The following is a 12,304-nucleotide window of genomic DNA, read 5'->3' as shown; positions in this document are numbered from 1 at the left end:
CTAAAATTTTTAGTATATTTTCTTTGTTTTTTAATACTTTATCAATTTTTAATTAAAATTTGTATCATTGTCAAAGTCTCTCTATTTTTGAGAAACAGAGAGAATACTCCGTTCCATTCAAAATATCCATATTCTTGAATGACACAAGGTTTTAGAAGAGTCGTTAGGTGGAATTAGTAGAGAAAAAATTATAGTTAATTATTTTAATGAAGAGAAAAGAGAGAGAGATTTATTTTCAAATATAGAAAGTGGACATCTTGAATGAGGCAAACTAAAAATGAAAGGTGGAAAACTTGAATAGGATGGAGGGAGTATTATTTTACTTCATCCATTCCATATAAATAAAAATTCTTTCTATTTTTGTCCATCCCATAAAAATAGTACACTAATTTGCTTTTGGTAAAATGAGGGTGGAATGGAGGTTGGAATGAAATGAAGATAGGAATGAAATGTCAATTTTCTTGGATTTCCTTTGCATTTTCATCCATTCACTCATTCATTCTATCACACCAAGCAAATGAATAGAATGAAAGTAGGAATCACATTCCATTCCACCATTCCATTCCATCATACCAAGAAGCCCCTTTGATAAGGATCCATGTATTTTATGATCCATTTCCCAGGGATTTACCCATTGATGATGCTTGATCTAGGTATTTTTGTGAGATTGATTTTCTATTTAACAAAAAACAACAAAGATATAAAGAAATCCAACCACAAAAATTGAATCTAAACAAGAATGGATGAAAGATTAGGAATGGAAAACATGTGTATAATGATGAGATAAAATAGTTATGACCATAGGACCTTGACCAAAAGGATGGAAACAACCCTAGACAACTTTCAATAGCTATCACCCCTTGGCTCCACTACTCAATGGATACATCCCATTGATGCATACCTCTACTTGAATCAATCAATGATGGAAACAAGCAACCTTCAAGGAAGGAATTGGATACAATCCTCAGAGGAAAACTCTTTAGGGTAGAAACTTTAATTTAGCCAAAATCTAGGAAAAGAAATGACATCAAAAGGTATTTATACTAAGGGTCCAAAAATAGCAAATTTGGCCCACAAAATCTAAGTATCGGAAAATCCACCCGGTTGGGTGAATTGCGGGGTGCAAAACACCCGGTCGGGTGTTCGTTCTGGACTCTCCCTTCGCCATTCGCCATTTCACCCGGTCGGGTGATTTTCAGAGTGAAAACACCCGCCCGAGTGTTCCTTCTGGAGCTCACCGCCTTTCTCTGCGCGGCTTCAGTAAATCGTCCATAACTCTCTCCACCGGACTCTGATCGAGGCGTGCAAGGTACCCACGTGAAGCTCTTTCGAGGAGGAAGACATTGGTGGCACTTTCAGAGCATTTGGATGCCATCTCGATAGGCGGAATACTTATTGAATCCAGCTGCATGTGCAAATTTTGACGTACGGCTTCCTCCTTCCCCGGTTGGCCTTCATTTTTTAGCACGATCTTCACCGGCGGCTCCTCCATTTTCATAGGCTCCTCCCGCGTGGCTTTTTGAATGAACGTAGCAAGTCCTTCTAGAAGCCGCCTCGTCACAGCCCTCGTTGTGGGTCCGCCACATGAGTTCGTATCACCCTTAGTCTTTAATGTGGTGGATTTCATTCTCTATTAAGAATGCTTCAATTACATTTCTGTTATATCTGTATTACTTAATAGTATATTAAAATTCGTGTCATCCCAAAAGTTTGTTTTTTTTTTATTTGGACGGGCGTTATACTCTAGACTTCAATAACCATTTGTTTGCATTGTTTGAGAGCTTAATTAGAATTTAGATCGTGTATTGTATTTTTGAATATATATAGTACTCCATAGATATACCCTGAACTTATATCGGAGTAAATTGTAGAAATTTGAATAGTCTGGTCAAGTGAGACAAAGTTAAAGACAGATAGATTAGATATTCCATGCATATACCTCAATTATATATAGAATTCCTCTTGAGTAATTTGCTATTGTATTACTCCAGCTCCAAGTAAGATGACCTCTTCCTTGGGTAGCACGAGATTTTATGTAACTTTATTTAGTGTGTTAAGTGAAGAAAATAAAGTAAGAAAGATGAAATAAAATAAAGATAATATGTTTCCATTTTTAGTAATAAGTCATCTTGGTTAGGACAAACTAAAAAGAAAGTGGGTTATCTTTAGTAGGAAGAAGGGAATATATGTGTCACGACCGCCCTTCTAAGGTTACATAAATGCGGGCGATCGCAACTTAAAAAGACTTAAATGCAAACGAAGAAAGGACTAGGGTTTCATCAAAGGATTTGAACAATGTATTTAATGAATGGTTAACAACAAGAAAAAAAAATCAGAATAACGCTTTGACAGTTAAATTTAATGGATAACAACAATCATCATAAATGATCAAAACGGCAAGGGTTCAATGTAATCCAAAACATATCATGTCTCTAGGTTCTAAATGAAAATTAATATAGTTTCAAGATCAACCAACGATAAGTACAACATGTTTCAGCGGAAGCATCCAAGAGAAGAGTGAAGTCATGTGTGAAGACACAACGACACTCGGAGTTTCAAGGCAACCATAGTATTTTAATTAAATTGCTCAACACCACCAACCGCTTGTCGCCAGCTCAACCTGCACATAAGGAAAACACATGCAGGGCTGAGTATTTTGAAATATCCAGTGGACTCATGCCAAAAACATTTTTATAGTTATGCCATCCATATCATAGTGAACTCGAGTTTTTTGCATTAAGAAAAGAATATCATCGAGTATCACAAAATAATTTCATAGACTGGCCAGTCAAATCAATCTCCCCCATTTTCTCATCAATCCATCGATCACAATATTTCCATGGTGCGACGAAAGTGTGGCCACACTATTCGCCCACGAGACCAGCCGACTAGCAAGGAAGGCTCCCAGTCTCAACCGTGTACACTAGCCTGATAGGATTTGCGGCCCTAATCAGACCCGAATTCGTTTATATAGTCCTATAGCCTGATGGAGTGAACTCACAAACTAGGCATTAGACAACATAGCCCTATAGCCTAATGGAGCGAACTCACAAACTAGGCATCAGACACACAACATCATCAAAACAATCATAGGCATGACATAACATTTTAAACCACCCTTATAACACTGTAATCATAATTTCAAAATATAAAAGAGTTAAGGAAATAAAGCCCACCTCGACTGCTCAAATTTCAAGTACTTTCTTCCCTTTGCTATCATGCTTCGTGCGCGAGTTATCACCTTTAGATAATATGTATCACAAATCAGCCCCAATCAACGAACTCGAAATCATGCATGCCCCCAAATGTTTCCCTTTTTCCACCGATTGGTTTTATATTAACATTCACAACCAAGGCATGTTCATCATATCAATTTATTCATACTTCAATGTCAGATTTACCATCACAAATGATCACGCATGAGTGTTCTTCGCACAACACGCGTCATACACACACATCGACACACACACGTACACACCGACACACACACACACATGCTGCCCTTTCATCAATTGTTTTCCCCCATTTCACTCGATCTATATGCATGAAGGTTAAAGAACACCGATTAATCGGTTAGATGAGAATAGATAGATCAAAAGTACCTTTTCTTGATGGCAACAAATACTAGAACAAGGATTTACTTTAGTTCTTCAACGAATCTTGAGGCTTCAACGAAAATTCTTTTCAAAGGATGAAGAATTCTTGGTGAAAAGTAGAAGAAAAATTGAGAGAGAGTGGGAGAGAGGGAGGTGTGAGAGAGGGAGTGAGAGATGCGTGTAGTTTGGCTAGGATTAGGGTTTTTTCTCTCTTATTTATAGAGTTCAAGAATATAATCCCACAATTAAACAAATAAAGATTTGAGAAGATATGAGAAGGAGAGTGCGTGAATTATGGGGAGAAATAAGGGGATTTCAAATTCTATGCTAATTAATTAGCATATGAATTAATTCTCGCGGAGTGAAATAAAATATCACGGAGCAGAATAAAAATAATAAATCCCACTATTAAAACAAGGAGTAGGCGATTTCTGCCTATTTAATATATGTGGGATTTATTTAAATTTTCACGGAGAGCAAGATATCACGGAGCAAAATAAAAATAATAATTCCCACAATAAAAATATGGGAATATGCGTGAATTTGAGGCCCTCCCACAAGAAATCAATTTCAAATCCTAATTTAAATAGGATATGACAAGATTTGCTATGATATTTGAATTTATTCATGGAAGGGAATAAATAAGAGATCAAATAATATAATAAATAATTCTTTCTCCCCATAAATATGGGAATTTCGAAATCTCCCTAGGAACAAGCATGAGGTCGATTTTCTCATGAAGAAAATAAGGATAATTGGTTATTGGATTTAATTTGGATAAATATCCCAAACAAATAATTAAATCCAAGAAAATAGAATTCCTTTCCAATAAATCATAGTGGCCGAAAATTCCAAATAAAATGTGTATGATATTTATGGATAATCCTATTCAATCTCACTCGCCCTTAGGAAATAATTCACCACGATTTGTTTCCCCCGCATCAATTATTCACAGCCACGTCACATATTCAACGATATTGACTATTCAACAACCACGTCATTCCTTCAACAATATTGATTATTCAACAACCAAATCTCAACTCCAAGTCACAATTAGGTCTCAAAGAAATCATGCAATTAATTCACTCATCATTTAATCTACACACTTCACGGCATTAAAAGCATTTAATGCAAAAATTTTATGATTCGAAAATTAAAGTTTAAAAAGTGGAGCATTACAATATGTGTGCTTTTACATGAAATATAAACAAGAAGTGGATTGGAAGGAACACAAAAAGTTTTTTACTTGAATTCTTTATTCTTCGAGAAACTATTAATACACCAACAATCCCAAATAAAATGTGGAAACGAACTCAAATAAAGATTATAATTATATGTAACAAAATTCAAGACAATAATAGCCTAGAATTTGGACATGATCGAATCAACCGTCTTAGTATCAACTTGGAAAGCCTTGGCAAGAAGATCATTAGGAATCTTAGGGTTGGATCCAAATATCGAATTCGCAACCGTAATAACACCGGGGCTCTGGCTACTCAGCCCTGCAATGGCGACAGCGTTACCGGTCCCCTTGTTGCGTTGGAAATGGACAAGTCCCTCCGGAAACACAAAAACATCACCTTCGTTTAGTACTTTGGTCATTAGATGATTTTCAGGATTGGAGGTCACAAACCCGACCTCAAATGTTCCTTGAATAACCGTGAAAATTTCCGTTGCACGAGGATGGGTGTGGGGCGGGTTGACCCCACCTGGCAAAAAGTCCAGACGGGCTATTGAGATTCCAAGGGTGTTTAGCCCCGGAATCTGTAAGACCGTCACGGGGGTGACTTTTGATCCCAAGGGATTCGAGGCGTTTCCCGAGAGATGGAGCCCACTAAAGGAGAAGTCTTTTGCTTGAACCGAATTAGGGTTTTTGCATGGGAAACCATTCATCAACACCGGCCTTGATAGATTGGAGAAGAGTGGTGCGGCGCTGCCATGGACTAGCACTACATATACATAGTTCAATTGTGAATAATAATTGTAGTCAAATTAATCAATCAACTCAATCTTGTTTTAGAACATATACACAACTCAAACTAATTCATGATTGAGATGATACTCCCCCAGTCTACCATTTAAAGAGCCTTTTTGACTCGGGACAGGTTCAAGAAATTGTTTGACTTTGTGAAGAAAAAGTAAATGGAAAAAGCGAATGGAATGTGAGACCTATTTTTAGTGGTATTAGTTTTATAATAGATTGAGTGGAAGGTGGGGTCTGCATATTAAAATAGAATAAAGTAAATGATTTTATAGATGGTGGACAATCCAAAATAGTAAAATGACTCTTTAAATGATGGATGGAAGAAGTAAAAATTACCACGGCTAGTATCAGCAACACATAAATCTTGGAGAGGACTTGGATCAGAAGCCAAGGCAACGAAATTACAACTTGCAATAAGCAGCCCCAGCAACACAAAATGGGATGACATTTGTATTGACTTTGTAAATTAAATTGAATAACTCGTATCAATTACGGGATATATAAGAGAATTAATGGACATGATTTTATAGGGATGCAGCATGCAACAATATTATTTAAAAGTTAATACTAATATTGTGCCGTCCTTACAAGAACAAGGAGCAGTATTTGTCATATTTATTTGGTGGTGTTATACAATTTGTGATGTAATCATCGATCGATCTTGTATGTTTAGTTGTTTTTTTATACTTCTTGTTTTTACTGAGGGCTGCACATGTTATCCATCGATTTACGTCCAACAATATTTGATATGTAAATGTATTTTTTCTACTTTGTGAGGGAATAGCATATTTTGGCTATGGTAGTTTGAGAAAATTGTCAAGATTATGATATAATCCACTATTTAATAAAGCTGTGGATCGAAAAAAAAATGACCATACCCAATGGTTTTTTTGGTAATATATCTACCCACTCGGTTTACAAAAATAGTTTCATTTGTAGACGACTGGTAAAGTAAGCTACTAGGAGTAAAAGTAGAGGTCACCACGGTTCAAGAACCGCCGGTTCCCGGTTCGGAACCGGCAGTTCAGGTTCAAAAAAATGTCGAACCTGAACCGGCCCGCCTAGGTTCCGGTGGTTCCGGTTCTTGAACCGGTTCAAACACGGTTCAAAACCGGTTCAAGACCGGCGATTTCTAGATGATTACGGGCTGGTTCCGGTTTGGACCGCCGGTTCAAGTTCGTTTTTTTTTTAAATTTATTCATTTATAGTACTAATTACAAATTACACCTTGTAGTTGTAGTCTTTTACTATCGAATAAATAAATAAAACGAGAATGACAATTGACAAATAGAGTAGAAGTCGACATTGGAGTTGAACAATTGGATTTTTATTGATACAATTATACAAATTTGAACGATATGTCGATATTACAAATACAAATGTTGAAAATTGAAATTACAAAAGAGTCAAAAGACTTAATACATAACATAATACATGCTTGTTAGCTTGTATAACAATTTAAATAATAAAACTTGAAGTAAAAAACAATAAATTATAAATGTAAATAGATACTCCCTCCGTCCCACATTTAGAGTCACTTATTGTTATGGCTCGGATTTTAAGAAAGAGTTGAAGTGTGTAATAAATGAAGTGAGATGGTGAAGTGTGTAATAAATGAAGTGAGATGGTAGAGTTGGTTGAAGGTGAGTCCCTTTTGATTTTTGTTTTGGTTTATTTTAATGTAGATAATGGTATTTTGATGTAATTTTGATGAAGAATGGAGTAAATTATATGAACAAATATGGAAAATTCTAAAAGTGACTCTTGAACTGGGACGGACTTTTATGGCAAAAAGTGACTCTTAATCTGGGACGGAGGGAGTAGTATATATATATACTTTTAGTCGACGAAGGAGATGTTTCTAGATAACTAAATTGAGGATACCTTTAGCAATTCAACCTTAATTGTTGAGTTTAATTTAACCATCAACAATCATGGTAGAATTGTCAAATGTCTCCCGGATTTAGTCTTATAGAGAAGTCTTCTTCACCGATTAGAGTATATACAAATACAATTATATAATTGTATTTTATATTTTAAAGTTGAAACAATTGAAAAAAAAAATATATGAATCAAAGTCCACATAGTTCTCTTACCTTACTTACCTATTCGGCAACCGTGAACCGGAACCGCGGTGACGGTTCGGAACCGGCAAACCGCCGGTTTCCGGCGAACCGCCAGTTACGGTTCTTCATTTCTTGAGAACTAAACCGGCCCGTCGGAACCGCCGAACCTTATCCGGTTCCGAACCGTCACCGCGGTTTCGGTTCACGGTTCCGAACTGCTGGTGACGGTTTCAGGCCGGTTCAGCCGGGCCGGTTCGGTTTGGTGACCTCTAAGTAAAAGTAGTTAAAGTGTGAGAGAAGAGAGAATAAGTAGGTAAAGTAGAAGAGAGAAACTTTCATTTTTAAAAATAGAACTATTTATTGTAGATATCCTAAAATGACAAAATAAGACTATATTTTTTGGACGAAAGAAGTATAATTTTTTGTATGGAAGCAATTATTTTGACTATGTCATGGGATGTCTTATCATAAAAAGTGTTGAAGCTTTGCATCACTATTATTCATTGACTTCGTTTCTTCCTTTCTGATTTAATTTGTACTCTCTTCATCTCATTCAAGATATCCATTTTCTATATTTGGAAATAAATAGTCCACTCATTAAACTAGTCAACTATTTTTTTCTCTACTTACTCCGTCTAACAACTCCTCATAAAAATCTCGTGTCACTCAAGAATGTGGACATTATGAGTGGGACGGAGGAAGTATATACTAATCTCATTGTCCAACAATACTCTCTTATAAAGTCTTGTTTCCATCCTCATTTTCCCACCTAAAATAGACAATTATTTGAACAACTTCGTCAGAGAAAAGGCCTCCAATTTCCATGGTGCACATATAGAGGGTATGCTCACCCTTGAGCAACTGAAATTTAGGATATAGAGTGGTAGATGGAACTTAATTAATTATAAGTGGGGTTCATAGCCTCCAAACATGATAACCATTTATTAGATACAAACATCCACATTAACTCAAATCACACAATAGAAACATTAACAACCATTAACATTTAACACACACCATGAGATCGATTCACACAAAAATCTTCAGGCACCGTCATCATCGTCCTCGTCCTCGTCCTCATACCCGTCCTCAGCGGCCGCGTCCTGGTACTGCTGGTACTCAGCGACGAGGTCATTCATGTTGCTCTCGGCCTCTGTGAACTCCATCTCATCCATCCCCTCCCCCGTGTACCAATGCAAGAAGGCCTTGCGCCGGAACATGGCCGTGAACTGCTCGCTCACGCGCCTGAACATCTCCTGGATCGACGTCGAATTCCCTATGAAGGTCGACGCCATGTTCAAGCCCTTGGGCGGGATGTCGCACACGCTCGACTTCACGTTGTTCGGGATCCACTCCACGAAGTAGGACGAGTTCTTGTTCTGGACGTTGATCATCTGCTCGTCCACCTCTTTCGTGCTCATCTTGCCCCGGAACATGGCCGAGGCCGTTAGGTAGCGGCCGTGGCGCGGGTCCGCCGCGCACATCATGTTCTTGGCGTCCCACATCTGCTGAGTCAGCTCTGGGACGGAGAGGGCCCGGTACTGCTGGGACCCCCTCGAGGTCAAGGGTGCAAACCCCACCATGAAGAAATGGAGGCGCGGGAATGGGATCAGGTTCACCGCCAGTTTCCTGAGGTCGGAGTTGAGCTGCCCCGGGAAACGGAGACAGCACGTGATGCCACTCATTGTCGCGGAGATCAAGTGGTTCAGATCACCAACTGAATTAAGCAGTGTTACATAAGACTTATATAATGATTTCAGTTCTTTTATTGTAATAGGGTATTATTATATTTATTTTTGTTTTATTTGCCAACATTTATGGCCTAATTTTGGAGATGGGGGTACTTACATGTAGGGGTGGAGAACTTGAGGGTGCGGAAGCATATGTCGTAGAGAGCCTCGTTGTCGAGAACCATACACTCGTCGGCGTTCTCAACGAGCTGGTGCACAGAGAGAGTGGCGTTGTAGGGCTCCACGACGGTGTCAGAGACCTTAGGAGAAGGGAAGACGGAAAATGTGAGCATCATACGGTCGGGATACTCCTCCCGGATCTTCGAAATGAGAAGGGTGCCCATGCCGGACCCGGTTCCTCCTCCCAAAGAGTGACACACTTGAAATCCTATATCATTCAAGACAAAAAAAAACACATAATCCACTAGTAACTGAGGTCTAGATATTTTCCCACTTCAATAAATGTCCGAGCTCAGCTCAGTCTCACTTCATTTCAAGGATGGGATGGGCCTGGCCTGAGGTGTGCTGGTATAGGTCACCCAGCCCAGTTGACAACTCTATAAAAAAATTCCAAAACAAGTCAAAGCAAAGAAAAATATGAATCGAAACCTAACCTTGCAAACAATCACAATTCTCAGCTTCCTTACGAACCACATCAAGCACGGAATCGATCAACTCCGCCCCCTCCGTGTAATGCCCCTTGGCCCAGTTATTCCCGGCCCCGGACTGGCCAAACACGAAGTTATCCGGCCGGAAAAGTTGGCCAAACGGGCCAGACCTGACCGAGTCCATAGTGCCCGGTTCAAGGTCCATGAGCACAGAGCGTGGGACGTACCTCCCGCCGCTGGCCTCATTGAAATAAACGTTGATCCTCTCAAGCTGGAGATCGGAGTCGCCGCTGTATTTCCCGATGCCGTCGATGGCATGCTCGCCGCATATCACCTCCCAGAATTTGGAGCCGATTTGGTTGCCACATTGGCCCCCTTGAATGTGCAAAATTTCTCTCATTTTTTTTTTTAAAATTCTGCTTTAGTATGTGATAATAGATTGTGTTTAAATAGCTGCTTTATCTAACCACCTAAAACCAATGTTGTTTAATTTGATATGTGACGATTTTAAGCTAACATGCAAGTTTCACGGAATAGTTCAAGAATGGGTTGATTTATTAATTTGGTGCCGTAATAATGTTTAATTAGAGTTTATGTTGTATAATTAACATATTTATTGCTGTGTTAAACACAATTTAAATCCATAACATAAATATTTCAACGATCGAACCACCTGAGTTAATTAGTTGGTACGTAGTTGTTAGCAAAATTCAGTGTTCACCAATTTTTAATTAATGGCGATTAACGATGGGAAGGATTGATGAGTTAGAAGGTTACATTTCAATTTTTCATATTAATAAGGAATTAATTAATGTGTCCATATTTATTTTAAGGGGATATTTTGGGGGGTAAATAGCAATTACTTAACTTATGCTAGACAACCTACCGGAATTAAGGTGGATACGACTACCAACAACGAAACAACAAGAACCAAAAGTAACACAACACGACTAAGATTTACCATGAAAAACTCTAATTAACTGGAGAATAAAACTAACTAATAAGTAAAACTATACAATTGTACTCCCTCCGTCCCAAGATAAGTGACTTGTATTCCTTTTTGGGGTGTCCCACTATAAGTGACATATTTCCATTTTTAGCAAAAAGTCATCTCTCTTACTTTATTCTCCACCTACTTTATTCTCTCTTCTCTCCTCTACTTTTCCCTCTCTCATACTTTACTCTCTCCACTTTAACTTATTTAAATACCATTCCTTAAATCCCGTGCCCAAAAAAAGTGGGTCACTTATTTTGGGACGGAGGGAGTAATACGTAAATTAATCAAGTGTATCATATCTAGAAAAAGTTGTTGAAATGTAGATGAAAAATGAGACTAATATCATTAAAGATTTCTTTTACTATAAATAGGAAAATAATAATTTTGGTGGGCGATGCAAAATAAAAAGAAATAAGATTATTTTTCATGGATGAAGGTAACAGAACAATTACTGAATTATATACCATAAATTATATTTCGTTGGACTAGTACATATAACTCAACTTTTGTATGTTTACGGTTTACCTCTCGTACGGTCGTACCCATTATTTGAAGCAGTGTTTTAAAAACCGGTTTGAACCGGTCCGGCCGTGAACCGGTGCTCATGCCGGTTCGACCGGAAACCAGGAATCGATTGAACCGGTTTTTTGACATTTTCAGCTTTTTTTCAAAAATCTGTGTCCAATGGGATTTGAACCATAGACCTCATGTATATAAGTCCAACTCCATTACTACTCCACCACTTCAATTGTTGTGGTATAATAGTAACTTTAATTATTCTTATAATCCATGAATAAATTTTCATTCATTCTATGATTAACTATTATTTTTATAAATTCATTAATTCATTATAATTAATTATAAATAAAATATGTTTATTAAATTTGTTATTTAATAAACTTTAATAGTAACTTATTACACTAAATTTCAATATTTTCATATATATTTAATTAAATTTAAGTTTTAATTATACTTATCTTCAATTAAGTTTAATAATATTTTATTTTTCACTAAATTATATAAAAATATATATGAAGATCAAAACTACATTTTATTATATAATAAATTTGATATATTTAATTATATATGCTACAGTAAAACGGTCTGACCAGTGATTGGACCGATCCGACCAGTTGAACCGTGAACCAATAACTTCATCAGTTCACTTGCCGGTCCGATTTTTAAATTGTGTAACATTAGCAACATGTTTATAGTTTGTTTGAAATTTTAGAGTAAAATATTGTTGTCTAATGGATCGAACATCGTAGAATGATTAACTAATTCGTGTTTAGCCCAATGTCAGATTCACAAATGAGCCCTCAT

At 37.3% G+C, this 12,304-nt stretch overlaps 2 protein-coding genes across 3 annotated transcripts; both read right to left on the bottom strand.

Moving 5' to 3' along the window:
- Nucleotides 1–4,958: 4,958 nt before the first annotated feature.
- Nucleotides 4,959–6,028, bottom strand: LOC125216568 (putative germin-like protein 2-1). Of its 2 annotated transcripts, none has more exons than XM_048118320.1 (2): nt 5,903–6,028; nt 4,959–5,489 (listed from the first exon to the last, which is right to left on the bottom strand). In XM_048118320.1, the coding sequence occupies exons 1-2, from the start codon at nt 6,026–6,028 to the stop codon at nt 4,959–4,961; spliced, it is 657 nt and encodes a 218-aa protein (XP_047974277.1). The 2 variants fall into 2 exon arrangements, with proteins under 2 accessions (XP_047974277.1, XP_047974276.1); XM_048118319.1 differs by having other exon boundaries at nt 4,959–5,515; nt 5,929–6,028.
- A 2,502-nt stretch (nt 6,029–8,530) lies between these two features.
- LOC125211045 (tubulin beta chain-like) lies at nt 8,531–10,392 on the bottom strand. Its single transcript, XM_048110724.1, has 3 exons — nt 9,991–10,392; nt 9,495–9,764; nt 8,531–9,363 (listed from the first exon to the last, which is right to left on the bottom strand). Exons 1-3 carry the CDS (start codon nt 10,382–10,384, stop codon nt 8,690–8,692), a joined length of 1,338 nt encoding a protein of 445 aa, XP_047966681.1. The 5' UTR covers nt 10,385–10,392; the 3' UTR covers nt 8,531–8,689.
- Nucleotides 10,393–12,304: the final 1,912 nt, after the last annotated feature.

The sequence above is a fragment of the Salvia hispanica genome, chromosome 3 (genome assembly GCF_023119035.1).
Source record: "Salvia hispanica cultivar TCC Black 2014 chromosome 3, UniMelb_Shisp_WGS_1.0, whole genome shotgun sequence".
In the NCBI taxonomy this organism is placed as follows: Eukaryota; Viridiplantae; Streptophyta; class Magnoliopsida; order Lamiales; family Lamiaceae; genus Salvia; species Salvia hispanica.
This window is presented reverse-complemented; position numbering and strand designations above follow the sequence as displayed.

Excerpts from the sequence above, each read along its gene's own strand:
- LOC125216568 (XM_048118320.1), bottom strand. The coding sequence starts at position 6,028 with ATGTCATCCCATTTTGTGTTGCTGGGGCTGCTTATTGCAAGTTGTAAT. Across the intron at positions 5,490-5,902 it reads GCCGTGGTAATTTTTACTTC|ATGAATGGTTTCCCATGCAA; the intron begins TTCCATCCATCA and ends AGGCCGGTGTTG.
- LOC125211045 (XM_048110724.1), bottom strand. The coding sequence starts at position 10,384 with ATGAGAGAAATTTTGCACATTCAAGGGGGCCAATGTGGCAACCAAATC. Across the intron at positions 9,765-9,990 it reads GAATTGTGATTGTTTGCAAG|GATTTCAAGTGTGTCACTCT; the intron begins GTTAGGTTTCGA and ends TGAATGATATAG. Across the intron at positions 9,364-9,494 it reads CAAGTTCTCCACCCCTACAT|TTGGTGATCTGAACCACTTG; the intron begins GTAAGTACCCCC and ends TGCTTAATTCAG.